The sequence below is a fragment of the Hyalella azteca genome, unplaced genomic scaffold (assembly GCF_000764305.2).
Source record: "Hyalella azteca isolate HAZT.00-mixed unplaced genomic scaffold, Hazt_2.0.2 contig11811, whole genome shotgun sequence".
Taxonomy (NCBI): Eukaryota; Metazoa; Arthropoda; class Malacostraca; order Amphipoda; family Hyalellidae; genus Hyalella; species Hyalella azteca.
Window position 1 is genome coordinate 8,156 of NW_025941794.1, and position 22,601 is coordinate 30,756.

Genomic DNA, 22,601 nt, shown 5'->3' on the forward strand with positions numbered 1-22,601 from the left:
ATATATAAATAATTTCACACATTGTGTTATTAAAATGATTCAATTAATTTTGTTGCTTTGATTTTAACAATACACTAGAATTTATTTATATATTGTTAACATACGTATAATATAGTTAAATAAGATACATTTAAAAAGATTTCTATACAAATTCATGGCAATCAATGTGTTGAGCTACCAGAAATTCTTGCAATTATTTGCTAATTTTCTGCTGACTTAATTTTCAGACATGTGTTATGTATGATAAGTATTGAAATATATATAGTAGGGAGTGCTATGAATGATGGAAGGCTTCTTGGACACTTTGGAGGATTGGCTGCTGGACTGTGGGGAGGCTTATCCATCTGGCAATGACACTGCAGGCACTGTTGTGCACTTGCAGGTAAGTGTACATATTCATGTCATATCCTTTCATGCATTGATCATGCTCTTCTAGTTATTGAGACTTCCAAGAATAGATTTCATCTGTTTTGATACAGGTAGGAATTTTCCTTCGATTGTCAAAATGGTGAATATCATGATGTATTATAAATAAAATCCTACTATTGTGAAATAACCAAATCTGTTTCCTAGTGCTGCATTTGTACAAGACTGGGAATTATATATAATTCTAAATTCTGTATAATTATCTCTCAAAATATTTACTTATCAATCAATCAAGTCAGCTGACATAATTTTGCCTTTTGCAAGTTTCATGAATTGAAAATTATGGTGAAAATATTATATAGATATGGATGAAAATAAATAGTATGTTATAATATTTATTGTTGACAGGCTCCTTCAGTGCTGCCCTCATTGGCGGAGACAGGCGGTCTGACTGAGCAGCAGGCACAGCAGCTGCTGGCCGTGTGTGACACTCAGTGCGAGAAGCTCCTCACTGCCATCTTTGCTCTACTGGAAGAAAGGAACAAGTACATACCTATAGGATATGTTGTTCAACTTATTTATTGCATATGCTCTGCCAAGAGATATAGGTAGGTGTATCTTTCAGACATATGCTCACTATGGTCACTTAAGACAAATAAATGTATTTTAATTTATCTTGGAATTTTTGCAATACAGGGTTTCTTCCAGTATGGGAAGTGAAGACAGTTTTGTGGAACTTTTTGTGACACTGTGAATGACAAAAAACTGTCACTGGCAAATCTTATGGCTTTTGATTATTCACCTGTAAGATTTTAAATGTATCACTGTCTGGATCACTTCTATGTACAAAGTAGCACGCATTGGGTGATCACGCTATTTACTTTGCGTTAGGACCTTTGAGCTGTGCCACATCGGCTGGTCGTGACCAGTGGTAGCATCGTGAGCACGATGATCATGATCATCGTCAATCCTAAGCAGTAGCTAGTGGATTGCCCACTGTCAACCCGAATGATCTAGTTCAGAGGGCTGTACCTGAGCAGTACAGTTGCAGCATAGTCTGCTAGTTCAGTGGGCTGTCTGCACCTGAGCAGTACAGTTGCAGCATAGTCTGCTAGTTCAGAGGGCTGTCTGCACCCGAGCAGTACGGTTACAGCATAGTCTGCTAGTTCAGAGAGCTGTCTGTACCTGAGCAAAAAAAATTATTAAATGACATTATCAATTGATTAAATTAAGTGAATGATATTAATTTGTCGTGTGTGTGTGAGGTACTGCGAGCTGCTGGACCAGGTGCTGCGGCAACTGTTCCTGCTCTCCCGCTGCCACCTCAGCAAACTCAGGCTCTTTGCGTTGCAGTTCTCGCCCTCTCTTATATACATAGATCTTCTTTCACTCTCAACTGGCGATGCAAAAGTGAGTGAAATTTTTCTTTTTACTACTTACTACTAAAAATTACTAGCAGATGCAATGATTAGCACATTCTAATGATGGAAGTAGAAGTTGATATTTATTTTGTATTTGATAAGTACCGTATACAACAGACTTGGCATTGCTTTATGGTAGCTTGGTTCAGGCTCATAATTCTCAAAGTTGCATTTACTGTCTGCAAATTGTCATGTCTTTATCGGCAATATTTTACTACAAGCTAATCTATAATTCTGAACAAAATTTTTTGTTTTAAGAAAGTTTTATTGGGCAATGGTTCTTCAATATGGCAAGATGTATACATGTATCAGCTTTAATTGTGATAGTCCTAAATATTGTGATAATGTACATTATTGGTGGTCCTCATATCTTGTGCGGACGAATAATATTCAATATTGAAAGGATATCAGATCATTTCACTTCTCTTTGCAGTTGTACTAAATGTTTTTTGCATAGCAAAGCCTCTTATTTCTGACTAACATCGTAGCTTGAAATCTTCCCTATGTTCTACAGTTCTATGCTAATTATTTATCACTAGATCAACCTATTAAACTTAATCAAGTTTATCATCTTGACAATGTTTATTGAAGAAACTCTATTCTTTCCATATATCTGTAAGAAATATTTAAAATATTGACAATTTTGATTAAAGAAACACGATATATTTGGTGCTTGAAAGATGGTGTCGAGCGTGGAGCTGGTGCTGCTGGCGCTCTACAACTGCGAGGTGCTCAACGAGCTCGGCCAGTTCAGGCTACCTCACTCCAGACTGCCTACACTCGCACGCCACAGCATTTACCATGACGTGCGTACAACAGCAGTGATGTCTTGTTACGCAGCATTTACCATGACGTGCGTACAGCAGCAGTGATGTGTCTTGTTACGCAGCATTTACCATGACTTGCGTACAGCATCAGTGATGTGTCTTGTTACGCAGCATTTACCATGACTTGCGTACAGACTTACCAGTTTCATATGAGCTTACAAATGAGCGTTGTATCCATACGGATCGTAAGTTATATTCAGGGGCAACTATTCTATAAGAATTTCCAGCTTCATTTAGAGCCACTCATTATTTTCATTTGAAGAAAATTTACCACCATTTTCACTTCATTTAGGCCTTTCTAACAGATTATTTGGGGCCATAGCATAAGTGCTATGTTTGAGATGCACAAAACTTATGATGTCATAGCTTGTAGGTATTCATTTGTCATCTCATATTTATTTTCTACATCTGGCTCTTACTTTGTTGAGGAATGTTCCAACAAAACTTTCTCCATTCCACCACCATATATACCAAGCGGAAGCAATAACCGCAGAACTCGTACGAAAAATACATATGTACCTTAGGCGTCAGGTACATAAAACAGGTGTCTCAACGCCTCGTCTCCTGCATGCCTAGTACTCGTCCAATGCACTCAAGTGAAGAACTAACATCAATAGTTGGAAATTCATGCTAGTGTAATCATTTAACAACGTCACGTTTTAGGTAAAGGGGCAAATAGACTTTATAAAATTACATTTTTTTTGCCGTTCACAAACGAATCATCATTCAACCTAAAGTGAAAAACTTAGTTCATCGTCTCACAACTTGTAGACTCATTCGGTCCCTCAGCATTCTGAGCTATCCCATTATAAGTATCAAAACACAATATTATATAACTTATTATGAATAAAATCAACCCACAGCCTCAGTGGGTTAGCCAGAAACACAGCCATAGTTGATCTTCTGAATATTACGTGCACAACCTAGTAACTATTTAATATATAATTTAATGAAAACACAGGCTAATATTATGGCGTGTTTGGTGAGACATCTAATATAACACGTAATATCCATCCTCTCGCAGCCGGCATCGCTGGGCCCCGCGTCATTCAGCGCGGACTCGCTAGTTCGGTACGAGCGCTCAGAGGAACGTCTGCCGCCCCTGCCACCTGCCACCCTGCCTCTGCCTGGCGTTGCTCCTCCGCCTGCACACTCCGTTGCCATCAGAGGTCTGATCCCCCTACTACTCCCTACTAGTACTACTACTCCCTGGGGACTTGTATTAACATTCGTATTATCTTTTTCACTCTACTCATTTGTATTATCTTTTTAGCGCATTTTCTCATTTGTAGAAAAAATGCACTATTGTGCTCGCCATGTCCGTTTGTCCGTCCGTGACCACGTTTTCGTCGACGAGAAAATGTGCTCTCTGTCACTCACTGCAGTGAGTACTGAGTTATATTTTTTATGCTGATCCGCTATAATGTTCCGCGATTTAGTCGCGTATGAATGACTTAATGTTTGCCGTAATCGCAGAAGGCAGCATGAGCAGCAACAGCAATAGCAGCGGTGGTGGGGCCAACAGCAGCATCAACAGGAAGAACAGCACTGTTAACAACAGCAGCAGTCAGCACCTGTCTAGCATGACAGCAGCTACCCGTCCCGTCGTCCTGTCTTCTGTCATGGCTGCCTTCAACGCCACCGTCTCCTGTCTGCACCGAACTGCGCTTCTGCAACTCTGCAGATACACATCCAGGTGTGCTGCAGGTACAGGCGTGTTGCTGCAGGTACAGGCGTGTTGCTGCTGGTACAGGCGTGTTGCTGCAGGTACAGGCGTGTTGCTGCAGGTACAGGCGTGTTGCTGCAGGTACAGGCGTGTTGCTGCAGGTACAGGCGTGTTGCGCTGTCATGTTACGTCTGGCTGTTGCGCATGCCGCTGTTGATGTTGTTGGTTCTAGTCTCGTTTAGGCGTAAGCACGCCTCCCCTAACCTGCGTGCCCTTGCGCAGGCTGGTGACGCACGGCCTGCCGCGCTCAGGCGCCCACCAGCAGAGGTCGTCCTGGTCGGAGGGCGCCAGCAACACGGGCGCCGTCCCTGCGCTGCCCACACCTCGCCTCGCTGCCTCCCCTGACCTCCTCCTGCAGCTCGTGCTCGCTGCCTACGCTGCTGTGTCAGTACACTAATGTTCCTGTAATTAATGCTCCTCCAAATATCTCATTGCCAGTGCCGTGTTCAGTACACTACTGCCTCTCTAACTAACGTACCTCTAACTGTTAATTTCAATAATAGTTCACGTCTTCGTTGCTGTGTTGTTTACGAATCATTTATGTACAAAGATTGTATCATTGTGACTATCAAGTGGGGCTCATCGTTGAATATTAGTCGAACAAAGTTTATTTATTACACCTTCCTTCCCATTTGTTGAGCGCTGTGTGCATTTCATCAATATTGTCCTGGAATCACATTAATTTTCTCTCTATTTTTACATCCGTTGAGGCGCCCTAATAGATTGTCATAACGTCTTAATTTAACTCTCCCTTAATATTGAGTGCAAGAAACGAACTTGCAATTGGCATTAAAACACATGGTGTAAAGTAAGAAGCCATCGAGCTGATGCCGTTGAGGTGTTGGTTTGCCTCACCAACGACTGACGTGAGCTTCTCGCTACAATTGTGTGTATGGTTTGTTGTGTGAAGTGATGTGTTCTGTCAATGGCCATTATTATAGCCTCATGTTGATTTACGTTGCGTTTTAACTTTCAATATTAGCAATTTCTTCCTTTCTCTGTACGTAGTATTTGTTGAGTATATCATAAGTTTGTATTTAGTCTATTTACACTACATTCTCTTGGTGTGTATTTGCACAGTATTTCTCCTTTTTCGTATTTGGACAGTATTTATATTTTTTTCGCATTTGCACAGTATCTCTCTTTTTTCATATTAGACAATATTTCTCTTTTTCGTATTTCCGCTGTATCGTTTTTATAGAATTTCCACAATATTTTTCGTATTTGCACAGTATCCCCGTGGTTTGTAATTACAAAGTTTTGAATTGGTTCGTATTTGCCTAGTATCCCATTGATCAGTTTTAAAATGGCTGCAAATTGCTTATACTGAGGATGTAATAAATTATAATTTTTCCGTTCACACTTTATTATCTATCACTTCATGCCTGCTCCTTTGATTGCATCTTGATTTTACGTAAAACTCCTTTCACAATTGATTCATTGTACACAATATATTGGTTTATTGCTGTCACGAACTCCTTCTCTGGATGCACTTCATGTCGGCACGATGTTTTGTCCTCTTCAAACTGCCATCGCAATGCCATCATCCGCGCAATGTTGCCAACATGTGCACGCAATCGATAAATTCTTAAGTGCGCGTGCTATATTGGGGTAGGTCATCTACCCTATGAAATTGTCTATTTAATTGTTGCTAATGGCTGTCTGATCCGGTAATGTCTGTCTGGTCCGGTAATGTCTGTCTGGTCCGGTAATGGCTGTCTGGTCCGGTAATGGCTGTCTGGTCCGGTAATGGCTGTCTGGTCCGGTAATGGCTGTCTGGTCCGGTAATGGCTGTGTTACCGGTAATGGCTGTCTGGTCCGGTAATGGCTGTCTGGTCCGGTAATGGCTGTTTGGCCGAGCGCAGCGACCATCATGAGGCTCAAAATAATTTTTCAGACACTAGAAAAACCGTTTAAAAGAAAAAGTATTTTAGCGAAATCGGTCAAGTGGTTTGGAAGGTAAAAATCATACTGGCGGAAGTAAACTAGCTGTCTTAAACTATTATTGATGACTGATACGATAGTTTCAGGTTAGGTTAGGTTGCTCCATTGTCTTGAAGTGTGATAAGTTTGAAGGGTGTTCCTGTTTGACGAAGGTAAGGGTATTCAGGCTGGTTGCTTGTGCTGCTTCTCAAGCGAGTTACAAATTCCACACCCAGAAATGTATGGATATCTTCGTTTATCGTGCGCGAGGTTTGATAAATCTTCTGATGCTTTTCACTGCCGATTTCACTCCTGCCAAAGCTATTTGCGTTTATGCTCTGTTTGTTCAACATATATAAATTGTGTTTGTTCAACAAATACAAACTGGACTGCAATTTTTTTCTGCTCGTTTCTTTAATTTTAGTGATCTGCTAAAAAATTATTCAGAATTTTCCGTTCCGAGTATGGATTGTAAGCCGTTTTTTGTGCCTTCTATATTCTTATAATCTTTGAACGCTCTTGTAAGACACGCTGTACATTGTTTGAGTGGAGAAAGACTCGTAGCTTGTGAGGTAACTAAAGTATTTGGGGCTCGTGGCGTTAACGTTCATTTCGTGTCTCCTTTGCATTCCGCTCTCATGGCTACACACACGCCTTACATTTTGCCTGCTTCTTTACTGCTGCCTCTCTTGATGCTGGTACTGCCACCACTGCTGGTACTGCTGGTACTGCCACCACTGCTGGTCCTACTGCTGGTACTGCCACCACTGCTGGTACTGCCACCACTGCTGGTACTGCCACCACTGCTGCTACTGCTGGTACTGCCACCACTGCTACTACTGCTGGTTCATGGCTGGTGGTTACCCTGACGCCCCCTGTGTTCGGCTGTCCTCACGCCGTCGTTGCGCAACCCTCGCGCTGGGGCTGCCAGCCACAAGTTGGGCGAGAGCGAAGTTCCCGACGAAGATAGTTCTCCTAGCAACGGTACTGTACCTAACCCTACAGCTAAGAAGAAGAGCAACAGTTTGCCTTCTCTGCATCACCACCATCATCATCATCACCGTCATCACAAACGCTCCAGGTAATGTACAGAAAGCTTAAGCAACGTGTCTCTTTGTTGCTTATTTATGGCTAAGCTCTTCTCTGCAAGATGGCTTATTAGCGACCACTGGACGTTGTTTTCAACGTCACTAGCGTCGTTTTTATGTCAATCATGACGCAGCGTCTTGGCGTGGCCTTGGTCATGAAAAAAGGCAATCGTTGAAGTAGGTAAGTAATACGTTTTAAATTATCTAAGAAATTATTAATATATAACATAAATAAATAGACTTTTATTATATACAATGTTAGCTGTTAGCTAACTTGAATCTTTTAGTTTTACTATAGAAAAGAATCTGGGTATTATTTTGCTCACATAATAAATAATGTAATTGTATTGTTAAAGTGCCTAGTACTTGCTATAGTGATGAGTGTGGAATTATAAAGCGTTCGTAGTGGTGGTAGTCTGCATTATGGTGATGAGGAAAAGGAGATGACTTAGCAGTGGGCTCGTAATTCGTAATATGTATATGATATATCTCTGTTACGTTGATAATTAATAAGTGTTGTGAAGTTTCTAATGTGAAACATTATTACGGTTCGTTGCGGTTCTCGTGAATTGCTGCATGTGAAATAATGGCATGCGAGCGCTGTTGATGCCACGCATCATCTTGCTCCTTGCTAGGGTTAATTTGCTGATTAAAAACTCCTGTATTGTGTACATATTATTTTTTGCAACTTTCCGTGTTTGTCTCACCGGGTACTGAGTTTTTCTAACATACTATGGTTATTATTTGGAATTTTGAATGTCTTGTGCAAAACCGAGGAGTTTGATTTCATGGTCGTTATTTTGGAAGAGAGAATTACCTAAATATGCAATATTGTAATAATATCTTATGAACTATCAACAGTATTAGATTTATACGTGTTAATACTCAACTTAACCACAATACAATTACTAGCCACATTGTTTCGCGACCTGTCTGGAAGAAATGAGGATAATGACGTATAAGGAGTTTTGTTTAATGTGTTTCATTTTAGTCCGCGCAGGAGCGTAGTTAATTTAAAGACTTTTTGGTTGCCGATACCCTGACTTACTTCCTGCTATGTATTATAATTCTTGAGTGACTTCTTAGTATCTCTCAGTTTGCTTTTTGTAAATTACCTATTCTGCAATCTCGTTATCTTTCTATACATAATGCTGTGTGCATGGGAGTCATGGGTGGCGTTGATACTTTTGCTTTGAATTATTTGGGTTGAGTAGCGCTCGGAAAATCGATCATATTACTTTGCCATCATTTCAATGGAACGACGAAATAAAATGTTCTGTTATACTTTTATATCTCTCAGGAATATGCGAATAATCCGGGTACTTTTTAAATAACCACATTACGAATGAACTTTAGTTATTATTATAATGTGTTGTAGGTCATCGGGTGGGAGCGAATGCGTGTGCGTGGCGATACAAGCGATCGAAGACATTCAGCTGCGCTGTGAGTGCGACCTGCTGCCTGACATGCTGCACCTCTGTTATGCTGTCACGCACAGCCTCAAGCATGACAACATCATCAATGGTGAGTGTGCTCATCACACTTGTGAGACGCACTCTATGTACGGGTCACCACATGTGTGTCACGGGTCGCTTTACACATCACACTCACCACCCATCACACTCACCCCACACATCACACTCACCCCACACATCGCACTCACCACTCGTTACCCTCACCCTTATGACCTTATGACCTTATGATGAGTTCGGGACTTCCTAGTTCCCGGTCACGCTGATGCGATACAAAAAGTAACCCCACACACCTCACTCGCACCACACTCACCTCTCATCACACTCACCCCACACATCACACTCACCCCACACATCACACATGACACTCCCCAAGTTCGTACGTACTCGTGCAGGTGAAGGCAGCGACGCGTCGCCCCTGGTGTACGTGCCCCCGCCGCCCTCCACGCCCCTCGCCAAGACCTGCATCACCAACGCCTCCTTCAGGACCAAGAAGCTCCCAGGTACTGTCATGGTTTGGACCTTATGGTCTCCTAGTTCTGCTAGGCGTGGCTAGGATCTTATGGTCTCCTAGTTGTGCTGTCATGGCTAGGACCTTATGGTCTCCTAGTTCTGCTGTCATGGCTAGGATCTTATGGTCTCCTAGTTGTGCTGTCATGGCTAGGATCTTATGGTCTCCTAGTTCTGCTAGGCGTGGCTAGGATCTTATGGTCTCCTAGTTGTGCTGTCATGGCTAGGATCTTATGGTCTCCTAGTTCTGCTAGGCGTGGCTAGGATCTTATGGTCTCCTAGTTGTGCTAGGCGTGGCTAGGATCTTATGACGCACTTCTGCTAGTTGTCGCGGTTGAGAGCGTTCAGGGATTTATCCATTCGTGCCGTATTGTTTTAATTTCATTGCATTAATTCTTTGTTGTGGTTGCTGGAAGATCGCAGAGAAGCGGGTTTTGAAGAATGTCGACTCATTATATTTCTTTAGACTCTGTAAGGTCGGAAATCTTGTGAGCTTTGAATTTCTTCCGGCAAATTTGAGTTATTTTTGTTTCTAACGCGGGTAATAAAGCAGTTAACTTGAGTGGCCTCCCTCTTACCTGCTTGGTATTTGTAAGCATTGAAAGTATTTGTAGTTGAGCGCCGCAAGTAGCGTTGTTCAGGCATCGGTTAGTGTGATCCCTCGCGGCGCGACTGCCGAGCTCGTGTCTGCTGTAATTTGCTTCCGTAGCTCCAGGAGGGATGGACATTACTCGCTTGAATCTACCTCATCTGCCTAATGTTCGAATTCTGCAATTTTCCAAATGCTACTCAGCCTAAATGTACTAAATAAATGACCGTTAGGTTATGCTTTGTTATGAATAAAATGCCCGTTATCTAGACTACATTAAATTCGAAGGGACTTAAGTGATATAAGGAATTTTATAGGGCCAACAACCACTCGGAGACCGGAAAAACGCCTATTTAAAATCTATCTGCATGTGATTTTGTTCCAAAGCAAAGAATCTTTACTTGGTCTGTTTAGTGGATGGTTCGAGAGTCACTGCTTTGGTTCAACTTAAGCTGGTACCGTTATTATCACCATGTTTTTTATCATAGGTATCTGACTTCTTTAAGTTAAATGTGGAGCTCTTAAGTTTTAAGAACGCTGGTCCACTCCTGCCTCAATTTGAGCAAGCTTTGCCAACCAGTAAGACTTGTTCCATTAGTTAGTGAAGAGTTTTACGTGTGATAAGTTCTTGTGCTCGATGACGGGTTTTTCGTTGAACCTTTGCTCTCGCTTGCTGTCAGACGTTTATTGTGCTGTACCTGTACAGTTGTCTATAGTGTACTGTTCGCTAGCTGAACACAACTGTTCTTGACGCTTCTATGTTCCTATGAGATCTCCCTTATGAGTTCAGGTTCAGAACAATGGAATTGAGAAAAATCAATTCATTTATTAAAATTCCTGAAAAAATGCGCCATTGCATCGAATGCAAACGATGCATTTCATAATGTTTCTTTGTCTATGTCGTATTACCTTAAGAATATTTGCACGCGTATACATATATAATACTGTGTTTTTGTTTAACAGTGATCAAATTAATGGCTATTCTTCCTGTTTCTCTTTACTTGATGGTTTTCCATTGGGATTTTTCTTAGAATGTTGTACTCCTATAATCACGCGATTCATTTTAATGGTATTTTTGACGTAGAATGCAAATTAGTTAGGCCATGCAGTGCCCGAATTTCCTTAAAATCAGAAATTTGGAAAGAATGCCTAATTTTGTACTAGCTCACTCATAGTTCAGACTATTATAGTTCCTGTATACTATTATCAGTAATAGTGGCAGCAGTTAAGGTGTAGCGTGTTGTTGTTGTAATTATTGTACAGTGCTTGTGTGGCTTTTGTATGCAGTTCTCTTTAAAGATGAAAGTTCCATGTATTAGATAGTTTCAATGTCGTGGTCTCGTCTATAGTGTGTGTTGTCTATGCTTGCACTTGGTGTGTTGCAAAAACATTATAGATTGCCTGTTTCATTACAAGTGAGTAGGTTTAGCAAGCAAGCTTTGTTCATCCTCTAACCCAAATCCTGATTCTTTTTCTCTCTGCATGCCGCTGCTGCCATCTCTGCTCCATTGATGACCGTTACTCTCATGGACGTTGGATGAGCGATCTCCATGGTGCTCCTCTATCTCTCTCTCTTTTTGTAATATATTATTTCACTCTCGACCTATTCTTCTATGATCATACTCTATGCTAATGCTTCTGTAACGAATCTCATGTGTCCGCTAAACCAAATGTTTCAACGCACGGGAATAATTTCTTTGCCATCAATTCCTTGGTAATCAATGTATCACTTTACTTCTGCGTACACATATTGGTTCATTAATTCCATCTTTATCACTATGAAAGCGTGCGGTCAATCTTTAATAATAATGATCTAAACTAAACGTAATGTTAACAAAATTGTTCAAATCTTCCATTTAAGCTATCAACATGAATACCCTTGTTGAAATGTATGTCTCTGTGGAAATACACAGACGACTTACTATCTGTGAGCGAGCAGACGTCCTATAATCCCTTCACTCCGGAGCACTACATGCAGGCAGAGGAGCTCAGCTGCACCGACCCTCGTGTCAAAGTCGTCGCTGCCAAGAAGCTCGGCGTGTCCGCGATGTCCTCGGACGCCAAGAAATACATGCGCGGTATCAGGTTTGCCATGGGACAGGAACGGGCCCATGGCCCTGTACACAATCCTGATGCAAGGACGGGTCCTAGCAGTGCTGTGGCACGCGTATCCTTCCGATCCCCTCTTCTGAGGAAGCTGCATGTCACCAAAAATAAACTCGGTGAGAAGAATGCTGAAGTTGCTGAGCCTGAGAGGCAATACGAGCACGCGAGAAATCTCCTGGCAGATGTCAGGAGCATCGCACCAACATTAGATAGTGACCAAGCGAACGAAGTGTGCTCTTCTCTAGTCATCCAAAATATTAAACAAGATTATATTACTTCCGCATCTGCCCCCAACAGCTCCCGATCTACCCCTCAAATGGGTTTAAGTTCTCTCAAAAAGAAACTCAGTCTGGTGCCGGGCTATAAAATATCCGCTGATAATACGACAGCAAATTGTGATGTATCACTTGACGATGCTGCTGTGGCAATGGTTCACCGCTTACCTGAACAGAAATTCGATGGCGTGGAATTGTGTTATCAAGACAACATTAACACTACAGCAGAAGGTTGGAACGCTACTGAAGATAAGTCTCATGTAAACTTCTCTTACTTCACGAAACAAAAACGGGTGCCAGAAAATCCCTCTGGTGTTGGTGTGCACTCAATGAGCTCCCCGAGTGCCCGTTTCTATATAGAAGTTAACCCCACAAATCTCGCTGAGCCTAATATGACCTACGATAACAGTAAGAGCCCTAATCAGGGAGGAATTGATCAAGGTGAAAAGGGTACTCTTCTTAAGAATTTCAGACCCTTCACCGCGATCCGACACAAGTCTCAGCGAGATAAACTTAAAGACTCCAATACGACAACCAGTGAAAGTTTATCGAGTCCTTCCTCCCCTGGCATCCTCAGAAATTTGTCTGCCAAGTTGCATTCATCGCCAAAGAAAAACTCGTATATTAAGCGAGCTTCCTTAAACCTGCCCATTGATGTAAGTCATGTTGCGATGAATGAGTTTGGTGATTTTTACGATGACTATTCAGAATATCCCATTACATTAATACAGGATGATATTCAGCAAAATATCCTCAAGCTTCACCGAAACTCTGTCGATGAACCCATGATATGCAAACCTCAGGGCGATGGAAGTGCTACCGCGGCCGTCGCGGCATCAGCAGCGGCAGCAGGGGTTGCTGTAGGTTTGGGTTCGAAAGAAGACGTGAGTTTGAGCTTGAGAATGGCTCAGCTTGCCGGCGTCAGCGCTGCTGCGAGCGAAATGATAAAGTTTCGAAGCCGTGCCAAAAGTGGGCCGGCGTCAGAGTCGTGGTATGCGGCCTCAGCCCCTGCGAGTCCCAGCAAGACAAGAGCTGCCGCTGCGGGGAACAGAATCGAGCGACCGCGCAGCGCTGTGTTCGGTGACGCTAGATCACCGCACATACAAACGTGGCACGTCTAATGCGGTGAATTGTCAGACATTCATAGTAGTGTTCAGACGTGGCATGTCTAATGCGGCGCATTGTCAGACATTATAGTAGTGTTCAGACGTGGCACGTCTAATGCGGCGCATTGTCAGACATTATAGTAGTGTTCAGACGTGGCACGTCTAATGCGGCGCATTGTCAGACATTATAGTAGTGTTCAGACGTGGCATGTCTAATGCGGCGCATTGTCAGACATTATAGTAGTGTTCAGACGTGGCATGTCTAATGCGGCGCATTGTCAGACATTATAGTAGTGTTCAGACGTGGCATGTCTAATGCGGTGCATTGTCAGACATTATAGTAGTGTTCAGACGTGGTAAGTCTAATGTTGGCACATTTCCGGACATTCGCCGGAAATATTTGCACGATACACGTTTATTTTATATATATATATAGATCTGAGTTATATATCCCTGGTCATTTATTGTCTGCATTCAGACGATGAATGTTTGAAAACCTGTATCGCATTTCAGGAAATTCACCATACAGATATTGAATGTTAAAGCATGTTTACCTTCAAGCGCCACCCCGCGTCATCTTCGTATATCACGAGATTATGTGTGGGATTTCCCATGCCCAGAAATTTGTAGAAAATAGTTCATAAGTTTCAATTACGAGTACTATCTGTGTGTCTTTTTTTCATGAAAATTTGTATTTTTGGGACACTTTATGTTCTGCCATTTAACACGTTGACTCCGATTGCTTCATCTTGTACTATTATATCATTTTTTGTACTTTTTTTAAGTAGGGTTGCCAGACGGTCATTTTTTCCGGACAAATTCCGTGATTTAGTTTTTCTCAATTGCGTTGGCCGGCTAAAATTTATGATAGGGGTAATTCCCAATTAAATTTAAAATACTGCAAAAAGAAAATGAATGGAATTTTTATAGTGGAACCTACAAATAAACTAGTATATTTTGAGTTATCGGCCTTTTATGGCCTTTTTTGTTCTCGGATTTGGCCAATTTTAAGCAACCTGAATTATGTACCACTACGTCCTGGAGAAATACATTTCGTGGTACGCATATGTACCAATACGTAGTCAACGTGTTAAGAATGACCACATACACCCGATCTCTACCCTAGGCTACCTATTTTCCACGTTCTCAAGTTGGCCGTTCATCGTCCTCGAACGTCCCTATGTTTCTGAACCGCGAGTTACACGAAGCTTATTTGCTAACAATAAAACTTCTCACCGTTGCGCTCCCACTAATCAGATTGAACCAATTATCTGAAATGAATTCCGATTTTCTGAAGCGATGTAACTCCTAAACGCTGTTACCACAACTCAATAATAGATGCTTAGCAATCGTGTTAAGCTAAGTTGTTGGCTGAAAAAATCAATAATCTCAAAGAACTAAAATACATTTTTTTATCTATAGGCCTAGAGTATAACAGGTTCATGATGAAGACCACAACTACTCGAACTGTCTGTGGGAATGCTATTGTATTGATTGATCGGTGTTATACTGGTGTAAGTCAGAGGTAGAATATCAGTCACGACGATCGTCCTGTCAAATATTTACTACATTCAGCGCAATAAAACTTTTTGAAATTTGTTATTGACTCTGGTTTGAATAGAGTCGCTTTTGATGTATTGTGTTGACGAACCAGCTATACTATATTAATTATTTGTATAGCAGTTCGTATTAGAAGCTAATTACAAGAATCTTTTTTATTTATATGATGTTAATGGAGTTCTAAACGGTGTAGTTGTGAATAGTAGTCGATGGTTTGCTAACGTATAAGACTTAATGAAGTACTCGTGTATATTACTCAATGGAGTAACTGAGTTCTTATGCATAATAGTCGACGGAGTGTTTCTTGAATGAAATTGAAGCTCCGGTCAGCTGCAGTAATGATGGAATCTGAAGAGGAGATACGTAGAAGAACAATTGTAAATCTAGAGCAAATTCATACAGTGAATGAACATTTGCTGTATATACATTTGCTGTTTATATAGATCAGGCAGTTCCGAAGTGCTGGCTAAATGACTTCATTTATTGTGGATAGGGCCTCCATAGATCCGTACCAACCCATCACAAATATTCTCTTGTTTGATACAAGCGTGAGCCAAGAGCTCCTAAGCAAGCTTAAGAGCTTGTTCGTCTAATCTCTTTTTAATGATTTCGTGCGAGATTATATATGGTTTTGTAGTATTGCTTGAGTATTTAATGCTAAGAAATGAATAGTTGGATTCCCCCGTTGTGCATGTTTCTGCAAATTGTAGAGCGAATTCCAGAATTCAATGTACAATTAATTGTTTCCTTAGTCTTGGCAAATGAGGATGTAAGATAAGCGCGTTATACTTATCTCTTGCCCTCACGTGCTTGCTAACTGAGGGAAAGCTCTCCGTCCGCTTTTTAACTTGTGTACCGTGTCGGCGCTTACAGTATGCAAGTCCAGCTCACTTCATCAACGGCCAAGAATTTGAGTGCCACTAGCAATAATAAAGTTAACTTTTCTGTGTTTTATCGCTGGTTACGCCTACTAGTGTTCCTTGTCAGCCAAACCTGACATAGTGTATTATTTGGACCCTGCCTTACATTTTTAAAATTATGATTTGCGGAGCTTTACTGTCTATTAAAAAAAATAGGACACAAGCCATAGCTATCAGTATGGTTCCTCGACAATTGCAGTACTAGAAATGTCTTTGAATCTCAGCAGGTAAACTATTTTAATATTTTTCATTGACTTGATCCGTAGTTAAGCAATCCTCAATAAAGAGTCGCTTACTATTATATCAGGCCAACAGCCACACGTCTGACCGCCTCGAGTTGCCGCAATTGTATAGAAGAACTTGTAAAATCTCAGGGATTTGAGTTACTGACTGTTTACGCTGTTGTGTAGTCCGTTTATATGTATCCTGACGTTAAAAATGTTAATTAATGGTCAAAATTTTGGAGTTTTTAAATGTTAACGGAATGTTATCGTTCTCGTACGCGTGGCTTGTTCCTTAACTCAATTGTTATGTTGCTGCATTAAGCGCTAATGCCAGTTTACAGAGCGAATTCGCTATATAGACTCTGACAAATTTTTTTTTGTACTCAAAAATGTGTTTAGTTTCGTTGCATTTACTTACGTTGAACCTCGGTTATTGTGTTTTAGTATGGTTTAATTTTTATCTTGTGTTTTTGGTATGTTTTTCTCTTTATCTCAAGTATTTGTAGCCTTGCAGTGTACGTATGTAATACCCCTAGCAGCAGTTGAGAGATAATCTGATGAGATTTGCATTCCATGTATAGAGACTCGAGTATTTCTTTCCTCAGGTTTAAGATCATCATTCTAATTATTCGATGCCTGGTACCTCAATATATGTAGTATTGTTATCCAAGTTTGGAATCCGTTTGTCTGTATTAGAACCTACTGAGCGGCAGACTATTTCTTACCTAAATGCATGTTGAGGTATTAGTCTGACCTGCTGCAGTTACCAAGAAATTTCTTTAGAATTTATTATAAATATTTAGTCTGTGCATTGATATTCTGACGCCGGTTAGTGGCCAAAGCCTGTCTTTGTTGCAGTGGGGGTTTCAAAATTTATCTTCATTTATCAGGCGTAAATTTTCAAGTTCCTCTCGTTATTCAAAATTCAAAACAAAACGTTTGCGGGTTTCATGTTATATTTCAAACGCGTGATGAATTCCAAATCGTTCTGTAGTTTATCCTCTAACTTCGTATTTGTCTTGATCAAAATAATATTGAGCTGCTCTGCTTAACGGAAAGATAATTTTCATAACCCAATTTAATTCAACAAGTTATACCACACGGAGGTCGCTGAAGTCAGAAGGGCATGTTACGTATAATCCACAGGCCGTGTCAGTCTGCTTTAGAGATGACTTTTGTTATGAACAGTAATTTTTTCTTCTTTTTGCACGCGGATGATTTTTCTACATCTTATCTTGATTTAAAAAAAACAGTCATCTTATGCTACTCACAACGGGTCTTACATTTTTGAAATGATTGTTGTTATTATTCATTCAGCATTAGTGCATATTGTCTCTGAAGATTGACTTGTATTATACGGCCACCTCTCCTATTGGTCACTTGCGGCCAACTCGAGCTATACCCTTAGGTGAGTTTCTACAATTTTTTTCGTTTTATTTGGTTTAATTGCACCTCATGTTTGTTTGCGCATGCACTTGTTTACTTAAAAGTTCATTTTTTTTGTATTACTTGGCATGATCACAACTTGTGTTGTGTTTTACCGGCCATTGCGCCTGTCCCCATGCACAGCCACTTGAGCCTAACTTATGGGCTTTTAAGCACGCAGAGAAATGAGTGAGACTTTGTCACAATAATTATGCACTTTTTGCCCATGTGTGGGTCATCCAGACCCAGTTTATCCTGACCTAAGGGCGTATCGGTGCTACGTGCAGGAAGTGTGTTGCCATCTGAACACCGTATGATCCTTTATCATTATTCTGAATGGCTCCCCAGGATATGCTCCGCAACCGACTCTCAAATACAGTTCTTTCGGCACCCTATTTTGCTCTAACGTGCACAGCGTGCAGGATTCGGGACGTGTGACTCCTAATAATGTCATTTCCAGTTCGGTTTTTTTTTGTTGTCTTACCTCCCTCAAAACTCTAACCTTCCTTTATTCTTACTTACTACATTGAATTATTTACTACTAACCTTACTATTCTAAGACATTGATGAAATAATTTAATGGTTAGAAATAACATTCTGACCGCTGCGCATTCTATTGGGTGATTACAATTCAGGAGCCATATATACAGCATTTCTTACTAATAGTGCAACAAAATTTGAATACTTTTTTTTGTAACTCCCGTGATACGGCTTTCTCGTTGTTTGACTCGAGAAACGCTATTTTATACCTGCTTTGCTCTTTTCTCGTTTTTTTTTTTTGCATCTTCATCCAGCTTTGCCTGATCACAGTTGTGTCGCTCTCGCTTTTTGGGCCAAGTTTCTCGGTCCACGGTTTTTTTCGGGCGTCGCTGTCGCTCTTTTGTGTCTATACTGTTGCAGTCGACCTTTGGGCCGAGTGTTGCGGTCGCTCTTTTGGGCCACGCATCGCGGTCGCTCTTTTGGGCCTATAATGTTTCAGTCGCTCTTTTGTGCCGAACGTTGCGTTGCTCTTTTGGGCCGAGCGATCACGGTCGCTCTTTTGGGCCGAGCGTCACTGTCGCTCTTTTCTGGCCTTTAGTGTTGCAGTCGCTCTTTTGGGCCGAGCGACGCGGTCACTCTTTTGGGCTCAGTGTTGTTGGGCTATTTTAGATCGAACTTGGGCTCTTTTGGTCTGCCCACATGTCCGGCTACGATCCTTATCACAGCTGGCGCCTAGCCCTGCTCATAACTGACACCGCTCACGCCTATCCTTGCTCGAGCCTAGCATTGCTCTCCGCGTATTTTCACATCACTTCACCGTTACCGACTTGTTGCACATTTCCTTAATGATGAGCGCTGATGTTATCACGTTAACCAAGCAAACTGAGAGCTCGTTTGATTGAGCGGCGTGTGAGTTTTTTTCATTATATCTATTTGGTCTTGCTTTATATCCGCTTTTAACATGGAAATTGTTACGGTCTTGGCTGAACGCCTTGATTTAACTTCTATGAATTAAACTCGTGTTTGAATTAAATTTGAACAGCAATTGATCATCCGTAAGCGTGGTTGTCTTCACGACAACAAAAACCTTCCAATTGTCGTAAGACTCAAACTCGATTGCAGATTCGTAGTTGTAATTCCATCATCTTTCTAGAATAAGATCTCGTTAACCTATGTAATATGTATTGATCTATAGGTATATATCCCTAACTCCGATAATTGATTAGTTTATAATTATAATCATTCATTAATTAATTATTGACAATGCCATGATTTTGCAGAGGACATCCCGGTGCAGCCGCTGGAGGGCGCCGCGGTAGGCGACCCCAAAGTTCTGGTGTCCATCAGCGAGGACACGGACGGGGAAGGTAGGGAGGACGGGCCCGTCCCCGGCGAAGGGGGGTCCTCGCTGGGGGCTGGGGCGAAGCTGGCTGGAATTCTGAGGAGGGAAGGCAGAGATTCCGGCCGCAAAGAAAGTAACAGGGACAGTGAAGGCTCCAAGGAGAAGTCCAGCAGCAAGTTCACTCCTACCAAGTTCACCTCGAGTAACATTGTCATCCCAGGCCTTAAACGCAAAGACAAGACCAAGAATGGCGACAAGAAGGACAAGGAGAACGTGGATGAAGGACGCAAGAGTGACAGTAAAAGAGACCGGATGAAGGAGCGCAGCAACGGCTTCACCAACGGCAGTCGCAGCGGAAGCGGCGTTCAGAGCAGCGTAGATGGCGGCGACGCGACAGACTGCAGCGGCTCAGAGGACGCGTCGCCTACCAAAGGTGAGCCCTACAGAGTAAATAAGTTTGAAAAATAAAACGGCAAGTGTTGTGTGTTTTGTGTTCTGTATTGCCCGTATATAGTCTTCCTTAATTGTATCTCCCATTGCACCCAAAGATAAAGCGCAACAAGTCATATTAAAGGCCGACAGCGAAGTTGGAATGGAAGTTTACTCGAATAAAACAAGCAGTAGTCCGTACTCCTGTCCTCATCGCTCTCTGTAACTGAGTAAAGTGTTCGGTGCTGCAGGGGCGGGCAAAAGTAGCAGCAAGTACCACAAGGAGCAGGAGCAGCTGCAGCAGCTCATCGAGATGAGGATAATCAACAGGCCGTCCTCGGCGTCCTTGCACGACCAGCCGCAGGTGCCCTACCCTGCCAAACACAATTTAATTTTTTCTAGCACCCGAAGTGTTTTAAAAAAATTAACAATATTGAGTGTAAGAATTCTATGGAGGCACGCATTTGTAAATATCTTCAAGGAATGTAATGCTAAGGTATGTGCAGGGCTCCCCACAGCTGTCGCACAGCGGGCCCCCGCCCTCCGCGGTGCAGCAGCTGAGGCAGCAGGACAGCGCCAGCCTCTCCGACTCCTACTCGTCCTCCCCCGGAGTCGCGGAACACAACAACTCCGACGGGGCGTCCGAGTATCGCAAGCTCGACTCCGTTGATTCTGGAGAGGCTTTGGGTTCTGTTTAGGTTTATATCAACTTTAATAGAGACTATAACTTCACACGTTAATAGCCATTAACCGCACACGTTAGTGGCCTCTGACCGCTCACGTTGGCGGCCGAGTTCACTGTTGTTTTGTGTCTTTTAGGGAGGCTTTTTGTGTTTCTGCTGTTGAAGGATATTGTTTTTACCTGTGGCTTAGTTGGCTCTAATTTTACCAACGGTCAAATTTTGATTTGGTCACATAAATTTATTATAATTTTTATTTAGATATATTAGAAGCGTGATTTAGATATGTTGGAAGGGTGATGATTCAGACCTAACCTAATCCACGTCTGCGTGTGACTTATCAACAAATTTGTTCCATCTCAAGTGGCGCCAAAGTTCGGTTCAATTGAATTCAAGTGCATGAATTCGCCTTATCGGGTGTTTGTTGTAATAATTTTTTTTAATTGTACAAGGTGGTTAAGGTTCTGCTTGTTAATATCTTGAGTTCATGCAGCAATTCCGTTCAAAGATAAATGTATTTTTCAGGTTGTTCGTGTCGTCTATGCAATAATGAACATCATCTTATTAGTCCTTCATTTCATTTCACCACGATTATTTTCATATTTTTTAAGTAAGCTCGAATGTGAGTTACAGTGTAACTCACATTCGTGTGAAATACACATGTAAGCTTTGTGAAAGTTACATAAGGTGTTCACCAAATTTCCTCAGTAGACTGTTTCCAATTTTTGTAATGCAACTTATGCTATGTTTTATACAAAGAGTTTTAAACATCCTCACTGAATGATGTTTTCATTTGAGCGCGTCTGTAAAGTATTAATTTTGCGTATATCTGCATGAGGAAAATTTTTATCTGCATGTCATAAATATTTTATGTGGAAGTTGTATGCTCGACGTTATTCCTCTTTCTCGATTACCCAGAGACACTTCGTCTTCTGGCGAAGATGAGCTATTCGCTGCCCGTTGCCGCGCTCGTATCTTTCTTTCTATGTTCTTCTATTGCGTCTGTGTCACAATATAAATCAAAGCGAGCTCGATTTTGTGTCATGAATTCTAGGTTAACTCCGAACATTTAATGAGCTATTTGAATAATCGTTCATTGACATTTTTCCTTAGCATGAGTGGCATTGTCCATTATTACTATGGGCATTTACTGCATGGGTTCATTGTTTCGTCCAGCATGTCTGCGAAACTTGATGTCACGCTTTCCTCTGACGTCTGTGATAGTCCTTGCAATCAACCGAACAAATTCTGTACGCTGAGAAGGTCCTGGGGCGGAACTATCAAAACTCGCTTGAGTACACAGCGGCTTGAAAACACATCGCGACCTAAATCTACGTAGCGGCTGATTTCTCTTCTGAGGTTAGTGGGTTTACCTTGATAAAAAAACATCGGTAATTAGTTTGATAGTACCACCCCTGCAAGATTAGCAATGCTCTGCAAGTGCCGAAAGCATCGCAGTTTATGGCTGACGTCTTCCGTTGTAAGAGTTAAAGTCCCCTATAAATCATCAGGGATTTTCCACGAACGTTTTCATCGAGCATCATCATTTTTCGTTCTTTCCACATCTCCATCGTCTATCGCTGTCATGAACGTGACATTATTTGTTTCCAAGATTCGCGTTGTGCGCAAGTAATGCTGAAAATTCAAGTTCTTCATTGTTATTCGGCCAAAATAGTGAAGTTATGTCTTCCGATTTTCGTCAGAGATTCTCAAGTATATAATATTTTTGTGAGGTGCACTCAGTAGTTCTGAAGCTACACAAGCATTTCATGACGACGCCTGGGCTCAGGACCGCGTTGTGTTGTCCGCACTTCCGTAGTGACCGCCAAAGCTAGGCTGCTTCTCTTAGCAAACCTTTTGTTAAAATCTTACTCTTAAGAACGATTTTATATATTTTCTTTACCTTGATTGTTCACATTCATTTAAAAGCTAGTTAGATTATTAATTTAATCAGTGGTTACGTCAAAGCCTGGGTTTGATAAGTTTTATATATATTGATGAGGCCGCTTTTGTTGCGGTCACAGCATTGCCAGGCTGCAGGGATGCGCTGCTCTCTTAATAGCTGGCGTGGCCTCATGATTGATATTTTTAACTATGCTTAGCTTGTAGTTATGCTTCTTTAGCCGCGTATC

At 41.6% G+C, this 22,601-nt stretch overlaps 1 protein-coding gene across 1 annotated transcript; it reads left to right on the top strand.

The window, feature by feature from the left end:
* Positions 1 to 226: 226 nt before the first annotated feature.
* On the top strand, positions 227 to 21,245 carry LOC108681199 (hyccin). Its single transcript, XM_018170205.2, has 13 exons — positions 227 to 382; positions 775 to 911; positions 1,632 to 1,776; positions 2,468 to 2,593; positions 3,639 to 3,783; positions 4,091 to 4,310; positions 4,563 to 4,724; positions 7,195 to 7,344; positions 8,730 to 8,875; positions 9,219 to 9,326; positions 19,299 to 19,793; positions 20,041 to 20,153; positions 20,296 to 21,245. Exons 1-13 carry the CDS (start codon positions 281 to 283, stop codon positions 20,485 to 20,487), a joined length of 2,241 nt encoding a protein of 746 aa, XP_018025694.1. The 5' UTR covers positions 227 to 280; the 3' UTR covers positions 20,488 to 21,245.
* Positions 21,246 to 22,601: the final 1,356 nt, after the last annotated feature.

Coding starts and splice junctions, on each gene's coding strand:
- LOC108681199 (XM_018170205.2), top strand. CDS start 281: ATGATGGAAGGCTTCTTGGACACTTTGGAGGATTGGCTGCTGGACTGT. Junction 4,725..7,194: donor CTCGCTGCCTACGCTGCTGT/GTCAGTACACTA, acceptor TGGGGCTGCCAG/CCACAAGTTGGGCGAGAGCG. Junction 19,794..20,040: donor GGACGCGTCGCCTACCAAAG/GTGAGCCCTACA, acceptor TCGGTGCTGCAG/GGGCGGGCAAAAGTAGCAGC.